This window comes from Phyllobates terribilis, unplaced genomic scaffold (assembly GCF_046119375.1).
Source record: "Phyllobates terribilis strain yellow unplaced genomic scaffold, ASM4611937v1 Scaffold_13__5_contigs__length_258822181, whole genome shotgun sequence".
Lineage (NCBI taxonomy): Eukaryota > Metazoa > Chordata > Amphibia > Anura > Dendrobatidae > Phyllobates > Phyllobates terribilis.
Genome location: NW_027362773.1, coordinates 118,049,906 through 118,074,803, shown reverse-complemented (window position 1 = coordinate 118,074,803; position 24,898 = coordinate 118,049,906). Strand labels below are relative to the sequence as shown.

The following is a 24,898-nucleotide window of genomic DNA, read 5'->3' as shown; positions in this document are numbered from 1 at the left end:
TATATGGAGGACCATGGGGAGTGCATTATACTGTATGAAGGATCATGGGGAGTGCATTATATTATATGGAGGACCATGGAGGATGCATTATATTTTATGGAGAACCATGGAGGTACATTATACTGTATGGAGGACCATGGGGTGCATTATACTGCATGGAGGATCATGGTGGGCGCATTATATTTTGTGGACGACCACGGGAGTGCATTATATTCTATGGAGGACCATGGGGAGAGAATTATACTATATGGAGGATTATGGGGAGAGCATTATACTATATGGAAGGCTATGTGGGGCCATTATAATATGTGGGGGGTCCATTATACTGTATGCAAGCAATTATACAGTGTGAAGGTTTGTGTAGGTCCATCATACTGTTTAGAGGGCTAGTGCGGGCCATTATACTGTATGTAGGCCCATTATACCGTATGGAGGGCTGTGTGAGGGACACAGTTGGGGGATCATACTGTGTTGGGGTCACCATACTTTGCCTTGGGAGTTGAGGTGGGGTACAGTAGGGTAATTATAATGTGAATGTGGAGGAATTCAGCATGGGGGTATCATTCTGTGTTTGGGGGGGCACTTCTGCTGGCATAATACTTTATGGGGGCAATAAAAGAGGAATCTGGGACTTCAGCAGGAGGAAAATTACTATGTAAAGGCTGGAAAGTTGTGAGAAATGCTCTTCTGTGACCCGACAATTATTTTTTTGGGGGAGGGGGGAGGGGCCCAATTAGAACTTCTGCTATGGGGCCCCATGATTTCTATGTATGTCCCTGATCATGTGATTTTTTCGGTCAGTATCAGGTCACGGTTTGGCTTCCACATTGGACGCGGCATGTAATTATCACTCACTACCCTTCATCTCTATAGTTCTAATGCAAATACCCGTGTAATCGCCTACAAATGGCAGCGAATATCTTGGCCTTCACTTCAATGTATGGTAAACTTTGTAGGCTGGCAATTAGAAGTGCCGCCACTGTGAGGAATCCTGTTTGTGCCATTATCCTGTTTTCTGCTCAGACATAAAACATAAATGATCAAACGCCGGGAGAGGACGGTGCACGGGTGGAGAGGTCAATGTACACCACATACATGAAAACTAGTGCGGCCGAGCTACAAATAAGAAAACAGCACAACCGAGTATCAGGACTTTATGTATCACCTGGCTTTATTGGAGAATAAAGACGGGATTTCACCATATAAAGTGTATGTATATATGACACATATCAAAGTCGGACAGAAAAACAGCTGAGCACACAAAAGATTCAGAAAACAGCTCAAATTCCAAAATAAAGCTGGGACGCTGTGTAAAACATAAAGAAAACAAGAATGCAATTATTTGGAAATCTCATATACATATTTTATTCACAGCAGAATATAGGACACAGATCAGAAATTGAACATTTTTTCATTTGTTTTGAAAAAATTAACTCATAGCAAAAAAAAAATTGGGGCAGAGGTAACAAATCGAAAAATGTCCAACGTTCACCTTCTGATCTGTCTTCTATGTTCTGCTGTGAGTAGAATACGGCCATGAGAGATTTCCATATCTGCATTCTTGTTTTCTTTACATTTTACACAACTTTTTTTTGGAACTGGGATTGTATAACTTAAAAGGGTTATACCAAGTTTGAAAGTTATTTCCTATCCATAGGACTTCCTAATTGCTGAGGGTCTGACCAACGGGACTCGTATCAATCCCAAGGATGGGGCTCTGTGGTGGTCCGCATGCTCAACCTCAACTCCATTCGCTGTCTATGGCACTGCTGGAAAAAGCAGAGTACAGTGCTTTGCTATCTCCATCAGTCCCATAGTGTCACGCAAGGTGAGGGAAGAACCAAGTGCACAATGACGGGAAGTGGGGGAGGAAGCCCAAACACTAGGGAAAGGGGGAGTGGAGACCCCTAGGCAGATCTGGCAATAACCCTGGCTCCCCTAACGTCCCTAAATAGGTTCCGCACCTATCGCCAAGCAGGAAACCTAATCCCTGACTGCCCCTAGCGATAGGCCCTGGATAAGGAGGGGACGGGGTGAGCACTAGTCAGCTCCACTGCAACTAAAGACAAAGAGGTAAATAGACAAGGGAATACACTTAGCTTGAGAAGATCAGAGAGATCACGCCAACTATCCTCCAAGGGAACTCCAAGAAGACACTATTCAACTACTAGTACTTCAAGCCTGGACAGAGGAAAATAGAGCAATCACCGGAGACTCTCGAGAGACTGAAGGTATTTAAACATCCAGCAAGGGTGTGTCAATTAGCAACAGAAGGTGGAGGTCACTGCTAGGTCCTAGAGGGAGAAGGATATCACTACACTACAGAAATGAAAAGATCAAGAAGGAGCCTGTAGAGACAAGCGCAATGACCTTCTACAGCTGGATCCAGGACGACTGTCTGTCACACCTGACACACCGTGACACATAGGCAATGAATAGAGTGGTGGTGTGTATGCTCGGCGTCCACTTTTTTCGGATGTGCTTCAGCAGAGCCCCATTCTCAGGATAGGTTGTGGTCCCAACGGTTCAGAACTGATCGTCTGTCCTTAGGATGGGGGATTAGTTCCAAACCTGATGCAACCCCGTAGAAAGGGGTATATATAAGATATGCCATCACTTAAATGGCTTATTAGATGCTTACGCATCAGGACATAATGGCGTTTGGTCAGCACATACCTGCACATGCAAGTGTCCTAATCTAATGAATGACAGGTGCCTGAAACATTGTGCCATCTATGCACCGACACAACTCATCAGCGCTCCTCATTGAATAGCAAGTGTGCACAATACCTGCTGATAGTACAAGGCTCCTGGCATCTAGGTGCTGACACAATGTGATCAACGCCACTCCCCTCCACATACGAAAATTGGCAACGCTGTTTAAACTTTATAAAGATTGATAGGGGTCCGTCCTCTTGTACCCCCACTGATCTTGATGACAAAGGGTTTCAAAGTTACCTTCCTCAGTTTTCCTTCTGCAGTGTCGCCGGTAGAAACTAGGAACATAGCGCTGAATCAGCACTGTAGCCCTTTAATTTTTAGGATTGGTGGAGGTTCCACAGGTCAAGTTAAGCAATCATTTATTGACAGCTTATTCTGGGAATATGCCATCATATACTTAGTTGGAATAATTCTTTAAACTCTTTGGGGGTGTAGAAAAAACATAGGACTGGGTTAAATTCTAGTACTGCGGGTCCTATTAGGTGTACCTGGCTAGCTTTGACTAAGAACCAGGAAATGGGTTCACCCTGTGTAAATCGACTGGATGTTTAAGCTGGTGAGTGACCAGCCAAAATGAGTAGTAGCTGGTAAAGAGACAAGCCAAGGTCTTTCTCAGAATGGCGACTGCACGGATCAGCTAGGAAAGCTGAGTAGTCTGTGTGTTGGAGCTGCAGAGAACTGTGCATGTTCAGTGTGAACGGTGCATGTAGTTGAACACTTTTGTTTGGCGCTGGAAGATGCTGGAGCTTGGGCTGAAGGAGATACTGAGACTGGTAGGACCGTATGTCTTCTGTCTATAAAGTTTGCTCAGGTAGAAAGGACTGTAATCTGTTCAGATGAGCTCGTGATAACATATATGCTAAGTGGACTGTTTAGTTACTGTGATACCTTTGCACCCAGAAGAGGCTGTTTTTGGTTTTGAATCCCCTGGAATTTTATGAAAGCAATAAAACTGCATGTTTGGTCCAAACTGCGTTGCCTGTGTGAACACTACCTGAGAGAATGAATCCCTAACAAGGACCTTCTGACAATCACCCCCAATAGTAGTAGATTGGATGTTGTATGTATTGCTCTATTTTTCCCTAAAAGCAATCAAGCAAAAAAATCCCCCTTGATGAACTGCTGTAGGTATTGGAGGCGTAACGTGAAGATCTGAATCTCAGTGTAAAATCATTCTCCCCAGGTCCACATTTGCCATTTATAACACTTTTGTGGGCCCCTCACACACCTGGATTTGTGGCACGACTACCTCCTCTATGCCCCCTATAGATACACCCCAGCAGACTGGCGTACGTGGATTAGGCTTCAAACAACATCTTGATACAATTTAAAGGATTTTAGCAATGATTATGATAAAAATGTGTGGAAATGAATAACATCTATCACCGAATATGGAAAGTTCCACCAAAGTAGTGAAAGTCAGCGAGCAGGAATTTTTTTTTAAGAATTTAGGACCCATTTCATCAAACATCTGACACCCGAAATCTGCAGTAAAACTGTCTGAAACTTAACAGTTGTGAAAAAATGTTGTGAGTTTTGGCATTTTCACACTAGTTCCAATTCCACCAGTTTTTTTTTAAAAAAAAGGGAAGAAGGGGAGTGGAGAACTTAGCTTCACCATTAAACTAATTGTCCAGTCATATGATCTTAATAACTTATCCTTCGGCCATGTTCACACGCTCAGTATTTTACATCAGTATTTGTAAGCAAAAACCAGGAGCGGGTGATAAATACAGAAGTAGCGACATGTTTCTATTATACTTTTCCTCTGATTGCTCCTCACCTGGTTTTGGCTTACAAATACTGATGTGAAATACTGACCAAATACTGATGGAAAATACTGACCCCCACTTTTTGGGGGTGTTTTGTTTTTTACGACCTTTATTGTGCAGTAATAATTACCTAAAGTGATTCTGCAGGTCGGTATGATAATGTAGTAATTACTAGACCAAACCTGAGTAGTTTTTAAAATTATTTTAGGTACTTACAAAAATTCAAAACTTTGTAAAAAAAAAAAAAAAAGTTTTTGTCACCATTTTCTGAAACCCAGAACAAAAATATTTCCAGCAATGAAGCTTGTTTTTTTGTTTTGCGGGCTGCCATTTTTATCGTATTTAAGTATTGATCGCATTTTTAATACAATAAAAACATCAATGGTAACATTTTTTTTCTCTTTACAGCATTTTTTGATGCAATAAAAACATTTGTTGAATGAAAACATTTTATAAACAGTTTTCATTTGTTAATGATTTTAGGGAGATACGAGACCCATATTGTCTATATGCTGCAGTATTCAGTGTAAATGATGGGCCACAGACAAGGCTTTACAGGAGTACCAAGATGGTAGCCATTGGGGTCATCAGCAGATATCCGGCCGCCATGTTTAACCCATTTGCACCCACAATCGCATCTTGGGGGGCCGATGAGAGCAGTCTCATGCTCGCACTAGCGATTGCTACATTAAATGTCGCTGTCAGTGATTGATAGCATCTAAATGGTTAAACAGCAGCTTCGGAGCCCCCGCCACACGTCCGGACCCCAGTGTAGACTTGGAGTTAAGTCCATTTCCATTGCAGGGATAGAAAATGCTCCAAATGTGACCACGATATGAACTGAATTAGAAAAAAAGACCCTATACACAAAAAAGCGTCCTAAAACACCCAAAAAAACTTTTTAAAGTATTTTTAAGGGGATATTTCAGCCCCCCAAAAGACAATGTGGCCATAATACTGCATTGTGTGCGCCCTGTGTGTCCGGGATACTGCGGGGCGCCCCAAAATGATGACACAGGCCTGTGATACTGCTTCTGGTGGGTCTGTGAGGGTTAATAGGGCACTTCTTGGAGATTTGGGGGATCTGCTGCCATTTTGGAATTAAATATTCATGGAGGAACATAACTGTCCCTGTCCCTGTCCCCCATTACTGTGACTGGCTGCAGGGTACGTAGGCCTCCTCTTTACACTGAGGTTATGTACACAACATTCAGCCTCACAGACTACCCCCTATAAAGAGGTACCAGATCACTAACCCCCATTAAAGACTACATAGGCACGGGGTAAACCATCTGCGTATTAGGGGGAGTTGCAAGTCAATCCCACTTACCGTCTTCACAGATGTCACCTTCGACAGGCCGCGCATGCGCTAACTAGAGGTCGGTTCTGATTGGCTTTGGTGTTTCCTTGTGGCCGGTAAAGTTATCCAATGAGAGCAGAGGAGGCGGGGCCGGAGCGGCGGAGCCGGTAACGGGAGATTGACGTGTGCGATATATTGCAATATATGTGGCCGGGTGTATGACGGGATCCGGGGAGACCAGCGCTATAGATTACTGTGCAGTCCGTGTGAGTGACGTATGTAGAGGGGGACGTTCACATTGGCAGCTACAGGGCCTCCTGCGATTTCTAGGACGGATATCAGCGACTGAGGACCCTCGTGACGTCACCAGAGCTGCAGGTATGACGTGGCAGACGGTAAAAGTGATCTTCCCCTTTAAGGGCAATGTCAAACTCCCTGACACATCCTCAGTGGGCTCCTCTGTGCTTCCAAGAGCTAAAACTTTTTTTCTCCCTTTCTTTTTCCGGTTGATAGCGTTGTATCAGGTGTTGTGTATTGTGGGATGAGCTGTTGTTTTTATCATTACTGCTTTCGGGTCTGAACAACTTTTTGATCATTTTATTACATTTTTATTTTTTTTTGTGGGATGTGAAATGACCTGGAAAACAGCGATTGAGCTGTATACGTGGGGGGAGACCTGTCAATCGCTGGCAGTGGCATCCGGTACCTGATGAAGGGGATGGACCGTCCCCGAAACGCGTGGTCTAACTAAATATCTATCGCCTCTTGACTTGCTCGTCTCTATCTACGGCAGCGCCCCGAACCCTCTTCGTTTTGCAGTGGCGCTGGGCAGGACCGGACTAGTCTCTTTAAAGCATTCATCCTCTCTGAAACCCTGGAGCGTCTCAGAGAATAATGTATACGTGGCTGCAATTGTTTAGTCAGACTGCGGGTGATTTTTGGGCAGCATGAATCACCTGACTGGCAGGTCAGTGAAGGCACAGTGACCTGTCATAAGAGCATACAGATGAATATGTAAGCAGAGCTCCAGATAGAGCGCCCCCCACAGGTCGCCCCGAAGCACGAGCATATCATTATCTCCAAACTGAAAGTAAAGATTACACAAGAAGCACAGGATGGAATTCATCAACCAAGGTATTATTTTGATCAGTGTAATGTCACCCACCTGACAGTGTATGTAGTTTACTGAGCACAATCCTGCAGACAGGTGTTCTTAAGTTAATCGGGTTTAGTAATCTCAAGATTGCGAAGAAAAACTCAAATTACATTGTTTGTTTGTTTTACATAAACAAAGGTAAAATGAGAGAGAACAGGAGAATCGCAATAACAATACCAGTATAATGGCAGATGGTATGGGACATAAAGCTCCTAAGGAGACGCGGGTTTGATGGCCATGCTGCTGAGGTTATCTGAAGGAAAGGATGAAAGTAGGGAGGAAGATGAGAGGGCAAGATCACCAGACAGGGCAATTATGGGTGGCAGGAAACATAAGCGGATAACTGCGTATATGCTGAAATCTATCCTGTCAGTCTAGAAGGATAGATGTGAAGTTTTCATTTATCGTTATTATTTTGCAGATTTTTTTTATGATTACAAATACCAGAGTGTCTGTCTGCATAACCTCCCTACTGAGACCATACATGAGCTGACAAGTCTGGTATAAAGGTGTTCGTCTTTTTTTTGTACAGTATAAAGTACACTATATAGATAAAAGTATTGGGACCACGTCTTACTCATTGAGTTCAGGTTTTTAATCCAGTTCCATCTCTCCCCATGTATAAAGCTCTGGCCCCTTGTTCCCCCTGGCGTATAAGCTATAAGCTCTGACCCCCTCTTATCCCCCCCCCTCCCCCCGGTGTATAAGCCCTGGTGTCTCGAGCACCCCCCCCCCCCCCCGGTGTATAATCTCCGGCCCCCCGCCATGCCGTCTGCCTTTACTGTCATGTAACAGAATGGCTGGTGGGGCAGCGCTCACTGATACCAGCTCGGTCCTTTAATAGGAGCCACCGGGGTAACAAGTCCGATCATGACATTTCTTCCCTCTTAAATCTCCCCCTCTCCCCATCACCTGTGAGTGATATTGAGAAGTGGAAGGAATCGGAGCAACTCAGCCTCGCAGTGGAGACCACATAACATTACAGAGCGGGGGGCCGAGTTCTGAGGAGCAGAGGGCAGAAAAGTCACCAACGCTCTGCTGACTCCATAACTGCAGAGTCCAGACCTCCTCTAGTATTAACATCAGTATAAACACTGCGCCCCCGCTGGGAGCTTCAGGACCGAGCTGCTGCATGCAGCCGTACATCACCAAGCACATTGCCGAGCGTTAGCTGGAGTGATGTAAATCCGCCACCACTGGACTCTGGAGCAGAGGAAACATGTTTTTTCTAGTAATGGCATCCGATGGATGATTCTGGGTTTGCCAAATGTCAGAACTTACTGTGCTGACTGTTCCAAGTATAAAGTTTGGAGTTGGCCTGAGCCCCTTAGTTCCAGTGAAGAGAAACCTTAACGCTTGAGCACAAGGCACTAGTGATGAGCGAGTATGTTCTGTTAACCCTTTCGGCGAGCATGCTCGGGTGTTTCCCGAGTATCTTCAGTGGTGCTCGGTGATATGTTTTAATCACTCAGTGCTCATGATTTACGACTGTTTGACAGCTTTAATACATGTGAGGAATGCCTAAGAAACATCTGAGCACGCTGAAGATACTGGGAAAACACCTGAGCATGCTCGCCATGACTGTGCCCAGTGCCACAAGTTCCATAAAGACATGGTTTGGGGAGTTTGGTGTTGAAACGACCGGCCTCACACTGCTCTGATCTCACCCCTATTGTTTGTAAGGGATTCTTTTTACTAGATCTGTTATTAGACTGTGTGCACACCGAGGAGTTTCTGAAGCAGAAGCCAGTCATGGTGTCTTTTTTTTTTTTATTTATTTTTTTTTTAGGCAGATTCCTTCCAGACAACGCCTAAAAAAATACGCATACTTCACAGCAATGTAAAAATGACAATGTTGTGCACACGTTCAACCTTTTATGACTTCTTTTAACCACTACAGAGTTTGGAAACTGAAGTGGTAAAAAGAAGTAACATGTTCATTCTTCAGGCGGCTTCCGCTGAGAATCCGCTCATTCTCTTAATGAACATACAGGGAAAAGATTTGCCACAAATCCTCTGGTGGCAATGCTTCAGGATAAAGGACGCCAAGGGTATGTGCACACGATCCGGACAGGCAGCGCTTTGAAGGCAGTATACTTTATGCTACGTTCTATGAACGCAGGTGAATCCGCATGTGTTCATTGAACCATGCGGATTCACCGCATACTATACATTGCACTGTATATAATTTCTCTTGCGGATACTAGCCCTGTGGCTGATCCAGTTGGGATCTGTCTTTTAAGTAATTCAGTAGACGTGTTACAATCAGTGTGTGGGATTGTTGAACACTTTCAATTTCCTCCTAACAAGTCCTCTCTTATATGCACTAATTGGTGTGAACTCCGGCACTCCAGGAACTGAGCAGAGGATTACCACTGCAGCATTTGTTCAGCTGCTGGTCTGGTATTAGGTGTCTTATGTAACACAATGTACATAATGTGGGAACCAGTCTGTGCTGCGGCGGCTCCATAACTGCGCCTGGAATGTGCACATGGTGTCTAGGTGCTTGCATCACTGCCCCATCATGGCTGCACCCATCTGATGTCTCCCCTACTCAGTGATGACGTACGACACACACACACACACACACACACACACATTATATATATATATATATATATATATATATATATATATATATATATATATATATATATATATATATATATATATATATATATATATATATATATATATATATATATATATATATATATATATATATGTGTGTGTGCATACAGTACAGACCAAAAGTTTGGACACACCTTCTCATTTAAAGATTTTTCTGCATTTTCATGACTATGAACATTTTACATTCACACTGAAGGCATCAAAACTATGAATTAACACATGTGGAATTATATACTTAACAAAAAAAAGTGTGAAACAACTGAAAATATGTCTTATATTCTAGGTTCTTCAAAGTAGCCACCTTTTGCTTTGATGACTGCTTTGCACACTCTTGGCATTCTCTTGATGAGCTTCAAGAGGTAGTCACCGGAAATGGTTTTCACTTCACAGGTGTGCCCTGTCAGGTTTAATAAGTGGGATTTCTTGCCTTTAAATGGGGTTGGGACCATCAGTTGTGTTGTGCAGAAGTCTGGTGGATACACAGCTGATAGTCCTACTGAATAGACTGTTAGAATTTGTATTATGGCAAGAAAAAAGCAGCTAAGTAAAGAAAAACGAGTGGCCATCATTACTTTAAGAAATGAAGGTCAGTCAGTACAAAAAATTGGGCAAACTTTGAAAGTGTCCCCAAGTGCAGTTGCAAAAAACCATCAAGCGCTACAAAGAAACTGGCTCACATGAGGACCACCCCAGGAAAGGAAGACCAAGAGTCACCTCTGCTTCTGAGGAGAAGTTTATCCGAGTCACCAGCCTCAGAAATCGCAGGTTAACAGCAGCTCAGATTAGAGACCAGGTCAATGCCATGCAGAGTTCTAGCAGCAGACACATCTCTTCAACAACTGTTAAGAGGAGACTTTGTGCAGCAGGCCTTCATGGTAAAATAGCTGCTAGGAAACCACTGCTAAGGACAGGCAACAAGCAGAAGAGACTTGTTTGGGCTAAAGAACACAAGGAATGGATATTAGACCAGTGGAAATCTGTGCTTTGGTCTGATGAGTCCAAATTTGAGATCTTTGGTTCCAACCACCGTGTCTTTGTGCGATGCCGAAAAGGTGAACGGATGGACTCTACATGCCTGGTTCCCACCGTGAAGCATGGAGGAGGAGGTGTGATGGTGTGGGGGTGCTTTGCTGGTGACACTGTTGGAGATTTATTCAAAAAAATCACCACAGCATCTTGCAGCGGCATGCTATTCCATCCGGTTTGCGTTTAGTTGGACCATCATTTATTTTTCAACAGGACAATGACCCCAAACACACCTCCAGGCTGTGTAAGGGCTATTTGACCAAGAAGGAGAGTTATGGGGTGCTACGCCAGATGACCTGGCCTCCACAGTCACCAGACCTGAACCCAATCGAGATGGTTTGGGGTGAGCTGGACTGCAGAGTGAAGGCAAAAGGGCCAACAAGTGCTAAGCATCTCTGGGAACTCCTTCAAGATTGTTGGAAGACCATTTTCGGTGACTACCTCTTGAAGCTCATCAAGAGAATGCCAAGAGTGTGCAAAGCGGTCCTCAAAGCAAAAGGTGGCTACTTTGAAGAACCTAGAATATAAGACATATTTCCAGTTGTTTCACACTTTTTTGTTAAGTATATAATTCCACATGTGTTAATTCATAGTTTTGATGCCTTCAGTGTGAATGTGCAATTTTCATAGTCATGAAAATACAGAAAAATCTTTAAATCTTTTGGTCTGTACTGTATATATACAGTGGGTACGGAAAGCATTCAGACCCCTTTAAATTTTTCATTCTTTGTTTCATTGCAGCCATTTGGTAAATTCTAAAAAGTTCATTTTTTTTCTCATTAAAGTACACTCTGCACCCCATCTTGACTGAAAAAAAAACAGAAATGTAGAAATTTTTGCAAGTTTATTAAAAAAGAAAAACTAAAATATCACATGGTCTGTGAGGTCTGTGATGACACTTCTGTATCTGCTGTGTAAGGCATCACTAGGTGGGGTAGAAACAATTACACTGGATGGGTGACATTCCGGGGTGTCCCTGACGTGAGCAGACAGGCGTGGTATGCCTTATAATCACTGTGGCTCCTGCACGGTCTATGCATTACAGGTGGCCGGCCGGAGTACTGGAGCTCTCCATACCACGCTGTCACTGGTAATATCTGCTATTGTCCGTCATCATTATAATGTTTTACATTTATGGCAGCCATTGGGGGCTTTTTCACACTTTGTAGAGGTATTCCCTTCTCCAAGATCCTATCCCAATATGTAGTAGGTATAATAATAATATTAGCAAGTACCTCCAATTAGAAATGTAGTATAGTTCTTCTGATTCGCTATGTCTCTTTCCTCATGTGCAGTGCACTGCAGTTACTTAGGTATCCATTGCTACGATCACTGATATAGTGACAGCTAGTTACTAGTGGTCATAACCATGGATACCTAAGTTTCTGCACATGAGGAAAGAGACCTAGCAAATCAGAAAAACTATACTACATTTCTAATATTATTATTATTATTATTATTATACCTACTACATATTGGGATATGATCTTGGAGATGGTAATACCCCTTTTTAAGGACTTCATAGAAAACATATGAATGAGCAACTGCAACCCCCATCTTTCCGCGATGGAAATGAAGTCCTCCAGCGGATGCACTGAACGGTAATGATCTCATTTCATGTTCTCTCTGCAGGACACATGGATCCCGAGATCTCCATCTTATACTGCAGTCCGACCCCCAAGGGGATCCCTGAAGGTAAAGTTCACGCTCAGCTCTCCCCTCTGTATCAGCGCCGCCGCCTTCCTCCTCCATTGGAAGAACGGATTCTCTCGGACTTTGAAGAACGTCAGCGAAAGCAACCTTGGGTATTTAATGGAGCCAAATTCAGGCTTCATTCTGTCCTGCCCGAAGGAGAGGCTGGAACGAGAGAGGCAGCCGAGCAGAAAAAGGAGGCCGTGAAAATAGATGGCGGAAGGAAAGGAGGAGAAGGTGAAGCTACCCTGGATGAACCGGGAGGGTTGACCCTACACCTGGCACTGACATGTTACAGAGACTTCCTTGGTACCAACTGGTCCGGCGAGGCAAGTGCCCTGCAAGAGAAGGGAGGACAAGAGTTTGGGGACACGCAGGCTTACTTGGCACAGCCACTTGGTGTAGGAGCCGCTCTACAATGTAAAGATGGGCGCTTTGTGATGCTGAGAAGAAGCCATATAGTAGGAGAGGCCCCGGGCCAACTCGATGTACCAGGAGGACATCCTGAACCTAAGGTAAAGAAAACGTGGAGACCGTGTGACCTTTCTCAACCTCTGCCCCATAGCAAAAGTGTAAGGGATAACCGAGCTGTATCAAGGAACATCACAGTAAGTTGGCCAATTCTGGGGCGACTGACTGACCGTCGGATGTGTAGGGTGATGTTATGACTCCCTGACAAAAGGATCAGACTGCTGGAAATCAATATGCCCAATCCTATAGTTATCACATGAAGAGAGCGGTGTTTAACGGAGTTTGACAGCCCTCTTCCCATTCAGGACGCATGCACACTCAGCCAAGCATCCAGATGTTTGGGGGATCGGGAGGAATAGCTGTTTGCCAAACAGTGCTATTAAGTGTGTATGGCCAGCTTAAGGACAGGTGGTGATTTTGGTTGCCTCCAGGGGGTTATTGTTTTGCCTGCCTAGAAGTGAATCAGAAGCTGGGCTACTAGTTGGGGTGAAGACTTGTCCAGACTGGTAGAACTAGTTGACATGAAAGGTCATGTATGACGGTGAGGTGATGGCCTTGCTAGTAACCAGGTGACGTGAGATAAAGTTACAACGCCCAATTTCTGCCTCCCATTTTAGGCTGTGGCTCCCAATATTCCTGAGGAAGAGCTGAGCCTGGAAGTTCTGCAACCAGAATTAGTCATCAGAGAGCTGTTCTCATCCATTCTCGCCGAGATACGGGACGAGGTGAGGGTCTCCTACCACCCGTACAGGTCTAAGGTTTCCCATTACTGGACACAATCATCTATAATTATTTAATGATATAATGTTCTACAGCCAGTACCTGCCTCCAGCAGCAGTGATAGGAGCTGGCACTGATCGCTGCTGTTTACCCACTATCCATCTCTGACAGTGACATTAAGTGGAGGGATCGCGCCCGCGACCATTCCCGTCACACATCGGTGATGATGCGATTACAGGAGCCAATGGTTAGCCATGTCACCGCCATCTCTGCACTCCCATGAAGTTTTGCCACAGGCTTAATATAAAAGTTTGAATTAGTTCATAAATGAAAGATAATTAAAAAAATAAATAAACATACTTGGCATTACGCATCTGTACAAGTCCGATCTATAAAAATGATACAACTAGTTAACCCATAAGGTAACCGCCCTAAAGAGAAAAAAAAAAATCTGAATACCAGTTGGTTTTTGGTCATCGCACCGCCCCCAAAAATGCAATAAAAAGCTATCAATAGGTTGGTTGTACCTACTCCTAAATGGTAATAAAAACTTTGGTTCGTCATTTCAAAAATAAGTCTTCACACTGTTCCATTGATCTAAAAATAAAAGTTGGATACAAACAAATTTTCTTTTTTTCTACAAAGTTCTGAATTTTATTAGCCACTAAAATCTTAAAAAATTGGTATCGCCGTAGATGTACTGACCTGAAGAATCTTGTTGACAGGTCTCTTTTTATCACAAACTGAACGCTGTAAAAACAAAATACAAAAAAAGTGGCGGAATTGTGAATTTTTATTTTTTTTATCATTTGGAAGATTTCTTTCATTTTCTCAGTACCGTTATATGGTTAAATAAATGGTGCCATTCAAAATCGCAACTCGCTCTGACTCTCAGAAGAAGAATAAAAATAAAACTAAAAGTGAAAATTGGCCGCATCCAGAAAGGGTTAAAAAATAAAAAATAATATAAATATATATATCTTTAATATAATTTTTTTTTATTATTGTTTTAGTGGCTTTCTCTTTACAATTTTGACCTGAGAGTATTTGGTGGAAGTGTTAGGCTGTGTGCCCACGTAGCATTTTTCAAGCGTATATGCTGCGGAATTTCCGCAGCGTAAACGCTTGAAAAACGCTAGGTAATCCGCTCCCCATGGTCCCCAATGGGATTCCGCAAGTTCTATGCACATGCTGCGGATTTTTCCGCAGCGTTTATGCCGCGTTCAAAAATCCGCAGCATGTCATTTAATTTTGCGTTTCCGCAAGCGGAATTGCCTTTGTCCAATGCATAAAAAACGCAAGGCAATTCCGCATGTGGAAAACGCGTGATAAACGCGCAAAAAATGCGTGCGGAATTCCGCATGCGTTTTTCCGGGAGAGGACTTGCATTTATGCAGCAGAAATTTTCTGCTTCATAAATGCAACGTGGGCACATAGCCATAGGCTATGTGCCCACGATGCAGAAATTTTCCAGAGTATTTCTGCATGTCCTTGGCAGAAAAAACGCATGCGGATTTTTCACGTGTTTAAGCGTTTTTACTTGCAGATTTGCCATGCGTTTTTCTAATGCATTGTATAGGCAAATCCGCGTTCGGAAACGCACAAAGAATGGACATGCTGCAATTTTTATCCGCACAGAAAAAAATCCTGACCATGTGCACACAACTTGCAAAATGTCATGGGATAAGATGTGCAATGCGTTTCTGCTGCATTTCCGCATGGAAAAAAAACACACCAAATCCGCATCGTGTGCACATAGCCTTAGATGTAGGCATCAGATGTAGGATCTTGTGGTTTCCATAATTAAATTCCAGGCTGCCTTTCATCTCCTATAGACTTGCAGTACCTGCAGTGACCAGGAGGTGTCAGTATGTCGCACCTGCTGTCCTCGTTGCAGCTTTTGCTTCTCTCCTGAATTATACTGATTTAATGCATTTTTATAAAACATTCATGAAACCTATATATTTTTATTTTTTTAGGTTAATCTACCCCTGTCTACTCTTAGTGAACCTCTTCTCCTGGGCATTGCACGCAATCACACCAGTGCAGGACGACCTAGTGCTGAATTCTATGTCAAGTGAGCACAGTTTGGACGCAAATAATAGCTGTTTTTTTTTAACCTTTTTAATGAATGTTTTTGGCGTTTCTTGTTCTCAGGTGCAGTCTGACTTCAGCAGAGGTGCAGGAGAGATACTTGCAGGGCGGACCAGAAGCGCATGAATCAACAGAAATAATTTTTCTTGAAAAAGAGGTAAGAACTTGGGTGTTTTGGCTTAGATCTGCACCCCTATGACATAAATTTACGTTGTATTGCTGCATAGAGTCTAAAATGATTGTTTACCTTTTGGTGACTTTTTTACTTAAATGCATGTATCCGATGTTTGTGGTTAGAAATCAACTGAAAGGAGCTTGAAAATAGATAGATAAGAGGTACAAACTCCGCCGTCAGAAAGAGCTCACTGATGGATCTGTTTGCTCATTCTGCAGTAAGCAGGAGACCAGCCATCTTTGGGATACATACCTCCCATCGATTACAAGACCATTAGCCACCTTACATACCTCCCCCCTCTGCCTAAAGCCGTGGGGCTTGGCACTTTCTACCACTGGACAGGGGATTCTCAAGAGGGCCTCTGCATTACCATGTAGCTTCCCTGCTCTATGTTCTACATGGAAGTTGAAATCCTGTAGGGCTAAAAAACAGCGGGTGACCCTGGCATTTTTCCCCTTTGTTTCCCTCATCCATCTGAGTGGGGCATGGTCGGATACCAATCTAAATTTTCGACCAAGCAGATAGTACCGCAACGTGTCCAACGCAAACTTTATGGCCAAGCACTCCTCTATGACCGCATAATTTTTCTCGCAGGAGGACAGCTTCCTAGTCAGGTAGAGAACAGGGTGCTCCTCCCTGTGTATCTCCTGGAAAAGGACTGCTCCCAAACCAACATCTGAGGCATCTGTCTGAAGTATATAAACTCTCTTGAAGTCAGGGGCAACCAGGACCGGTGGCCTACACAGAGCCACTTTTATCTCTTGAAAGGACGTCTCCGCCTCTGCAGTCCACTTGGCCATGGCTGATTTTGTCCCCTCAGTCAGGGGTGCGGCCATCATGGCAAAGTTTTGGGATAAACCTCCTGTAGTATCCCACGATCCCCCATGAAGACTCTAACCTGTTTTTTGACAGCGGTCTCGGCCAGGTTTGGATTGCCTCAACTTTACTGATTTGGGGTTTTATCTCGCCTCTACCAACTACATAACCCAGATATTTGGCTTCTTCTTTACCCATGGCACATTTCTTCGGGTTTATTGAAAACCCCGCCTTTCTTAGTGCATCAAACACCACCTGGACCTTTTCCAGATGACTCTCCCAGTCTGGACTGAATATAACAATATTGTCAAGGTAAGCTGCAGCGTATTTCTTATGGGGCGCCAGGATTCGATCCATGGCTCTCTGGAAGGTGGCAGGGGCCCCCTGCAGTCCAAACGGCATTCGGACATACTGAAAGCATCCGTCCTGTGTAGAAACCGCAGTCTTCTCCTTGGCTCCCTGTGCCATGGGGATCTGCCAGTAACCCTTCGTTAAATCCAAGGTGGTTATGTACCTTGCTGGCCTAAGTCGCCCGATCAGCTAATCGTCACGTGGCATGGGATATGCATCGAACTTGGAGACTTCATTCAACGTCCAATAGTCGCTGCAGAATCTCCATTCACCATCGGGCTTTGGGACCAAGACAATCGGGCTTGACCAACCGCTCTTGGATTCTTCAATGACACCAAGTTTCAGCATACGAGTCACCTCTTTGGAGATCACCTCTCATCGGGCCTCAGGTATCCAAGAGGGCTTCACGTTCACCCACACATGTGGCTCCGTCAGAACCTCGTGTTCTCTCCCCCTTGTGCACCCCGGCAATTCCGAGAACAGATCCCTGTTTTTGAGCAGCAACTCCAGACACTGCTGCTTTTGGGCTTTCGTGAGAGTTTTTCCGCTATTGCGACTCCTCCAACGTCACCTTCTGACTTGCCCAGCAAGCATGGAGCTTCCACAGCCTCTCTGTCTTACCCCGGCTTGATGAGGTTGACATGGTATATTTGGTACGGCTTACGTTGTCCTGGTTGATGAATCTTGTAGTTCACCTCACCAACTTTTTCCACCACCTCATATGGCCCTTGCTATTTGGCCAGAACTTGCTCTCCATTGTAGGTATTAGTACGAAGACTCTGTCTCCTGGATTGAATTGACGCACCCTGGCCTGAGCTTCTTGTGCCTGGAGGAGTTGTTCCTTTACGAAGGGCATCACCTTCGCAATCATCTCCTGCATCAGAGCGACGTGCTCGATGACGCTCCTGTGGGGCGTGACCTCAGCTTCCCAGGTTTTCTTGGCTATATCCAGCAGATCTCACAGATGTTGGCCATAGAGCAGTTCGAATGGCAAGAACCCCGTAGATGACTGTGGAACCTCTCGGATGGACAACAACAGATGCGGTAGGAGACAGTCCCTGTCTCTACCATCCTTTTTTATGGCCTTCCTCAGCATACTCTTAAATGTTTTATTAAATCTCTCCACCAGGCCATCTGAGGATGGTAAACTGAAGTTCTCAGTTGGGAGATTTGCAGGACCTTGCATAACTTCCTCATCACCTTACTCCTAAAAGGTGTTCCCTGGTCGGTCAGGATCTCCTTTGGTAAACCTGTCCAGGAGAAAACGTGGACCAATTCGCGGGCTATACTCTTTGCGGATGAGTTTCTCTGGGGAATTGCTTCCAGAAAACGTGTGGCATAGTCCAGAATGACCAAAATATATTGATGCCCACAAGCAGATATAACTAGGGGACCGACCAAGTCCATGGCAAGTCTCTAGAACGGCACTTCCATAATGGGCAGTGGCACGAGGGGACTTTGAAAGTGAGAGGTGGGGGCTGTTAGCTGACTCATAGGGCAGGACCTGCAATACTTTAGTATTTCCCTGTTACACCTGGGCCAGTAGAACCTCTGCATAATCCGTTCCTGTGTTTTGTTTTTTTTTCCACCCCTAGATGTCCCCCCAAGATATGCGAATGGGCCATGTCCAACACCTTCTGTCTATAGGGGTTTGGCACTATTAACTGCTCCACACGCTCCTCCCCCACTTTCGTGACACGGTACAATAACTCCCCACTCATCATAAAATGGGGAAACCTTGTGTCAGCTCCTGACTCCTGAGCAACCCCATTTATGACTGACATTATTAAAGGCTTCCTTCAGAGATAGGTCCCTATTTTGTATAGACCCCAAATTTTCACTGGTCACCCCTAACTCTGGAATGTCAGGCTCAGGGGATACTACCTCCTCATCTCCCACAAGAACACAAAAAAAAAAAAAGGAAACCCATCTTGACTCTGCATGTGGTGTGTTACCTCTTCATGATTACCTGGCTTCTCAACCACGCCAGCGAGCCCTGAACCCATCCCCCACAGATCCCAAAATAAACAAAAGTCTCACCCTATTACAGGGTGCAACAAGTCCTGAACGACGCCGACCTCGTGGGACTTGGTACCGTGGGCTGTTTCAATGTCCACTCTAGCCATTGGATAGTCCTTTGCATCGCCATGAATGCACCGTACGCCAACTTTTTTCTCCGGGATCAGTTGAAGGGGAAGAGTGGCCCTCACAAGGGTCACCAGACTCCTGGAGTCTAGCAGTGCTGTTACCTGCCGCCCGTTCACTTTCACAGGACATGCTTCTGGGCCCTCGCTGGGTGGACTGTTCACACTGCAGGCCGGATACGCATAATAACAACGGCGTCCTATGCTGCAATCCATCTGCTCAGGGGTCTGGGGACAATGGGCAGCTATATGGACCGGGCCGTGGCACCTCCAGCAAATGAAATCACCCGTAGGGACCTTGGGCACCACCTCCCCCGCCCCTTTGGACCTTGGACTCCCCACCCACTTTTGGGCTTCTGCCCCCTGCTGGGACCCCCAGTATGGAGGGGGCTGCCTTCCCAAAGAACCTTCGACCCCCCCCCCCTTCCCTGGTATCTCTCTACCAGTCCAATCAATTCATCTGCATTCCAGGGATCACCCTGGGCAACCCTAGTCTGTATGGGCCTCGGTAGAGAGTGCACAAACTGGTCCATCACCACAAGCTCTGCCATCTGCGCAGGCATGGAGGACTCCGGCTGTAGCCACTACTGGACCAGGTGCAACAGGTCAAACATTTGGGAGCGAGGTGGTTTGTCCCAGTGATACGCCCAGCGGTGAACTCGCTGCACTGTGATTGTCATCCCCAAGCTTGCGAGGATCTCAGACTTTAGCTTGCCATACTCTTTAGCATCCTGCAAAGTTAAGTCATAGTACGCCTTCTGGGGCTCTCCCGTCAAGTATGGTGCCAGTACCCCTGCCGACTGGTCTGGTGGAAGTTTCTCCCTCTCGGCGACCCTTTCAAACATGGTCAGGAAGGCCTCAACATCATCCCCCGGTGTCATTTTCTGCAAAGCCCGTCTTACCGTCTTCCGGACGTGGGAGTCATCAGCCGGACTCGGGGTTGGGCCGCTCGTCCTTCCCTGGATGGCGGTTGCCAAAAGCTGCATCTGCTGCCGTTGTGCCTGCTGGTGCTGGATCTGCTGTAACAACAGCCTGTTGGTCTCCTGCTGCTGCTGCGACTGGACCAAGTTTTTCAGCCGGTCCTCCATTTTGTCTGGCGATGCTTGCTGGCTTGCGATAGACTTGACCCAGGACATGCAGTCCCTCCTGTAGCAGTCACATGTGTCTGCTGGGTACGTTGCCCGCATTCTCCACCAATTGTAGGGATGGTACTCACTCAGGTGCGTTCAGAGGCAAACAGGAGGCAGGTTCCTTTAAATGTCCAGCGGTTTATTCACTTCATAAACCGACAAAAGTAAAAAGTGCAAATAAACAGCCTTTAGTGCAGGCACAACAAAGGAGAACAGTACTTTGAACAAAGTCTCTGGTACACCGAACCTGTGGTCACACAGGCTGGTGAGCGTACAGCACACAGCTCCGTCTGGAAACCACACACTGGAGGTCTTCTCCCTCCAAATACAGACCAGGCTGTTAACCACACCCAGAGGTGAGGTATGTGGATTGCTGGACCCACCCATCTCTCCTAGCAACCCATACCCCGGCTCCCAGGTGCACCAATTAATCCTCTGGGTGCATGGGTGCACTAGAGAAAATGCACCGGGTTACATCCCAGAATAATTTTTTTAACATTTTTTTTTTTTGGGCCTTATTCAGACATCAGGGATTTATCTGGTACCCAAAAAAAAACTGTCCGATTTTCATCAGTGTTTGGTTCTTGTCAGTTTTTACCATCAGTGGTTTTCTCGTATGAAGAAAAATTTCTATAAATTACAAAACCTTCTCCTATTCACTGTAATGTTAAAATGGACATCACACAGATGGTAGCGTGTGCTGTCAGTGTTGTTGTTTTTTCTGTTTTTTGTTTTTTACCCATAGACTTGTAAGGGTAATTTTCCTGTGACTACTATCAGAAAAGGACATGTCTCCGGAGATGTGAACATCCCCATAGAATATAATGGGTGTGTGTTCTATCCATGAAAAACACAGACCACGTTTGCGATTCATACACATTTGATTGATGCCTTAGTCCCAAAAGTTGGAAGTTAACCCCTTAACCCCCGAGGGTGGTTTGCACGTTAATGACCAGGCCAATTTTTACAATTCTGACCACTGTCACTTTATGAGGTAATTACTCTGGAACGCTTCAACGGATCCCCCTGATTCTGAGATTGTTTTTTCGTGACATATTGTACTTCATGATTGTGGTAAAATTTCTTCGATATCACTTGTGTTTATTTGTGAAAAAAACGGAAATTTGGCGAAAATTTTTAACATTTTGCAATTTTCAAAATTTGAATTTTTATGCCCTTAAATCAGAGAGATATGTCACACAAAAGAGTTAATAAATAACATTTCCCACATGTCTACTTTACATCAGCACAATTTTGGAACCAAAATTTTTTTTTGTTAGGGAGCTATAAGGGTTAAAAGTTGACCAGCGATTTCTCATTTTTCCAACAAAATTTACAAAACCATTTTTTTAGGGACCACATCACATTTGAAGTCACTTTGAGAGGTCTTTATGACAGAAAATACCCAAAAGTGACACCATTCTAAAAACTGCACCCCTCAAGGTGCTCAAAACCACATTCAATAAGTTTATTAACCCTTCAGGTGCTTCACAGGAATTTTTGGAATGTGGAAGAAAAAAATGAACATTTAACTTTTTTCACAAAAATGTTACTTTAGACCCAATTTTTTTTTATTTTCACAGGGGAAACAAGAAAAAATGGACCCCAAAATTTGTTGTGCAATTTCCCCTGGGCACGCAGATACCCCATATGTGGGGAAAAAACACTGTTTGGGCGCTCGGAAGGGAAGGAGCGCCATTTGACTTTTTGATTGTAAAATTTGCTTGAATAATTAGCGGACGCCATGTTGCGTTTGGAGAGCCCCTGTGTGCCCAAACATTGGAGCTCCCCCACAAGTGACCCCATTTTGGAAACTAGACCCCCCAAGGCACCTATCTAGATGCATAGTGAGCAGTTGGAACCCCCAGGTGATCCACAAATTGATTCGTAAAAATGAAAAAGTGAAAAAAAAAAAACACGTTTTCATTTTTACGAATCAATTTGTGAAGCACCTAGGGGTTCCAAGTGCTCACTATGCATCTAGATAGGTGCCTTGGGGGGTCTAGTTTCCAAAATGGGGTCACTTGTGGCGGAGCTCCAATGTTTGGGCACACAGGGGCTCTCCAAACGCAACATGGCGTCCGCTAACAATTTGAGCCGATTTTCCATTCAATTTGTTAGTGGACACCATGTCGCGTTTGGAGAGCCCCTGATGTGCCTAAACAGTGGAGCTCCCCCACAAGTGACCCCATTTTGGAAACTATACCCCTCAAGGATTTTATTAAGGTGTATAGTGAACATTTTGAACCCAGAGGTACGACACAGAATTTGATAACATTAGGTCATCATATTGAATAAGTTGTCATTAGTCTTGAGCGCAAGTGCTCGCTACTTGAGTTTGCATCGGGTACTCAGGTATGCACCATGTACTGCGTGTGCTCGAGTGACATGCTCGAGTCCCCGTCTGGATGTTTCACGGTTATTAGACACCCAAAAAAAAACATGCGGGGATCGCTCGTGCATGGCAGGCAATCCCCGCAAAGTTTTTTGGGCCGTGAAGCATATGGGGCGGAGACTCGAGCATGTCACTCAAATACCCACGATACTCAATGCATACCAGAACTCCCGATGCAAACTCAAGTAGCGAGCACTTGCGCTCAACACTAGTCACCATATCGTCATCTTTTTTTCTTACTTTTGAAAAAAATCCCAACCCCATCACAACCCCAACCCCAACCCTAACCGTAGCACAACCCTAACCGTAGCACAACCCTAACCGTAGCACAACCCTAACCGTAGCACAACCCTAACCCTAGCACCACCCTAACCCTAGCACCACCCTAACCTGAGAGTTTATTTTTTACGCCGTTCCTCATGCGGTATAAGTGATTAGACGACCTTATTCTTCGGGTCGGTGAGACTACAGCGATACCAGAATCATATGGGGTTTTATGACTGACAGCTGTCACACACTAAAAGACGCATTTTTTGTAAAATCTAGTTTTTGCATCGCCATATTTTGAGAGCTATAATTTTTCCAGATTTTGGCCGACAGTCATTTGACGGCTCGTTTTTTGCGGGATGAGTTGACGTTTTTATTGGTGCCATTTTCAGGCACGTGACATTTCTTGATCGCTTTCTATTCCGATTTTTGGGAGGCAGAATAAACAAAAACCAACAATTCAGGAATTGTTTTTTTTTTTTTTTTTATTCTGTTCCACGTGTGGTAAAATTGATAAGGCAGCTTTATTCTTCGGGTCAGTACGTTTACAGCGGTACCACATTTATATCGTATTTCTATGTTTTGCACTTTTACATAATAAAAGCCATTTTATAGAAAAAAATATTTTTTAGCATAGCTTTATTCTGAGAGCTATAACTTTTTTATTTTTCGGCTGATGGAGCTGTATGGAGGCTTGTTTTTTGCGGGACGAGATGACGTTTTCAGCGGTACCATTTTTATTTATATTTGTCTTTTTGATCGCGTGTTATTCCATTTTTTGTTTGGCGGTATGGTGATAAAGCATTGTTTTTTGCTTCGTTTTTTATTTTATTTTTTTACCGTGTTCACTGAAGGGGTTAACTAGTGGGACAGTTTTATAGGTCCGGTTGGTCCGGACGCGGCGATACCAAATATGTGTACTTTTATTGTTTGGGTTTTTTTGTTGTTTTTTTTTTTTATAATAATATTTATTGATGGGTACATTATATTTTTATTTTTGGTGGATTATTTTTTTTAAATATTTTTACAATTTTTTTTTTTTCACTTTCTGATAGTTTTAATACTTTATTACTTTGTCCCACTGTGGGACTTTCACTTTTTTTTCTCTGATCGCCTGCATAGCATAGGGATGGAGCACCATCCCTGTGTCATGCAGGCTGTCAGCGCTGGACAGGGAGAAGATTGTTTGGAGATGCACTGCGCATGTCCAAAAAATCTTCCTGTTGTCTGGTGACCCGGATGTTGTCATGACGACATCGGGTCGTCATGGCAACATCCTGGAAGCCACGGCAGTCAGCGCTGGAAGCCGGAAGAGGAGGGGAGTATCTGCGATCACCTCCCCTTGCCACCGCAATGCTGCGATCGACTTCGATCGCAGCATCGCGGGGGTTAATGTGCTGGGAGCGGTGCAGGACCGCTCCCTGCACATAGTACCGGGTGTCAGCTGTGACAATCAGCTGACACCCGGCGGCGATCGCGCCCGCACAGCCTGTGCGCGTGCGATCGCCATGACGTACTAATACGGGTCTGGTTCTTAAGTCCCAGGGCACAGACGCGTATTAGTACGTCAAATGTTATTAAGGGGTTAAAAAGGTGTTGTTTTGTTTTGTTTTTCTTTTTAATTGTATGTTTTGTTTTTTTTTTCCCAGGATTTACTGACCATTGAAAACTCAGAAATGTGGAAAGAATTATGTCCTTCTGCAAAAGGTTGTGCAAAACTGTACCTCATGGTACGAGAGCAAAGGCCTGAGACCGGACACCTGGACGTACGCTGACGGCATTGTTCTCTTTATGTCAAAAATAATTTTTACTCCTAGGTAGGACATGGTGGTCTGAACTCGCTGTATATAAAGAAGCACACGTTCTGGTAGAATATTTACTATGTTTTGTAATAAATACGTTTTTTTTAATATAAGTGTATATTTTGGATTTGATTTGTTTAGTTATGGATCCAGTGAACGCTGAAATCGCACATCAGATGTGGATGACCGAAAGATGCAAGTTGAGAATCTTTACTGATGTAAATTGAGTGAATCG

At 44.4% G+C, this 24,898-nt stretch overlaps 2 protein-coding genes across 7 annotated transcripts in view; one reads left to right on the top strand and one right to left on the bottom strand.

The window, feature by feature from the left end:
* Nucleotides 1-5,961, bottom strand: part of DNAJC4 (DnaJ heat shock protein family (Hsp40) member C4) — a 20,695-nt gene extending 14,734 nt beyond the window's left edge. Inside the window, exon 1 of the mRNA XM_073658522.1 lies at nucleotides 5,824-5,961. The gene's annotated coding sequence lies outside the window, so the exon portion shown is untranslated. The remainder of the gene's footprint in view (nucleotides 1-5,823) is intronic.
* NUDT22 (nudix hydrolase 22) overlaps nucleotides 1-24,898 on the top strand; it is a 25,750-nt gene extending 852 nt beyond the window's left edge. Inside the window, exons 1-7 of one of the 6 annotated variants that reach the window (XM_073658517.1) lie at nucleotides 5,892-6,171; nucleotides 12,239-12,813; nucleotides 13,387-13,494; nucleotides 15,469-15,566; nucleotides 15,647-15,740; nucleotides 24,511-24,678; nucleotides 24,805-24,898. In XM_073658517.1, the coding sequence (XP_073514618.1) occupies nucleotides 6,012-6,171; nucleotides 12,239-12,813; nucleotides 13,387-13,494; nucleotides 15,469-15,566; nucleotides 15,647-15,740; nucleotides 24,511-24,636 (1,161 nt within the window). In that variant the 5' untranslated portion in view covers nucleotides 5,892-6,011 and the 3' untranslated portion in view covers nucleotides 24,637-24,678; nucleotides 24,805-24,898. Of the gene's footprint in view, nucleotides 1-5,881; nucleotides 6,172-6,229; nucleotides 6,928-11,584; nucleotides 11,697-12,238; nucleotides 12,814-13,386; nucleotides 13,495-15,468; nucleotides 15,567-15,646; nucleotides 15,741-24,510; nucleotides 24,782-24,804 lie in introns of those variants that run through there. The other 5 variants (XM_073658519.1, XM_073658516.1, XM_073658518.1 and 2 more) reach the window with 5 other exon arrangements.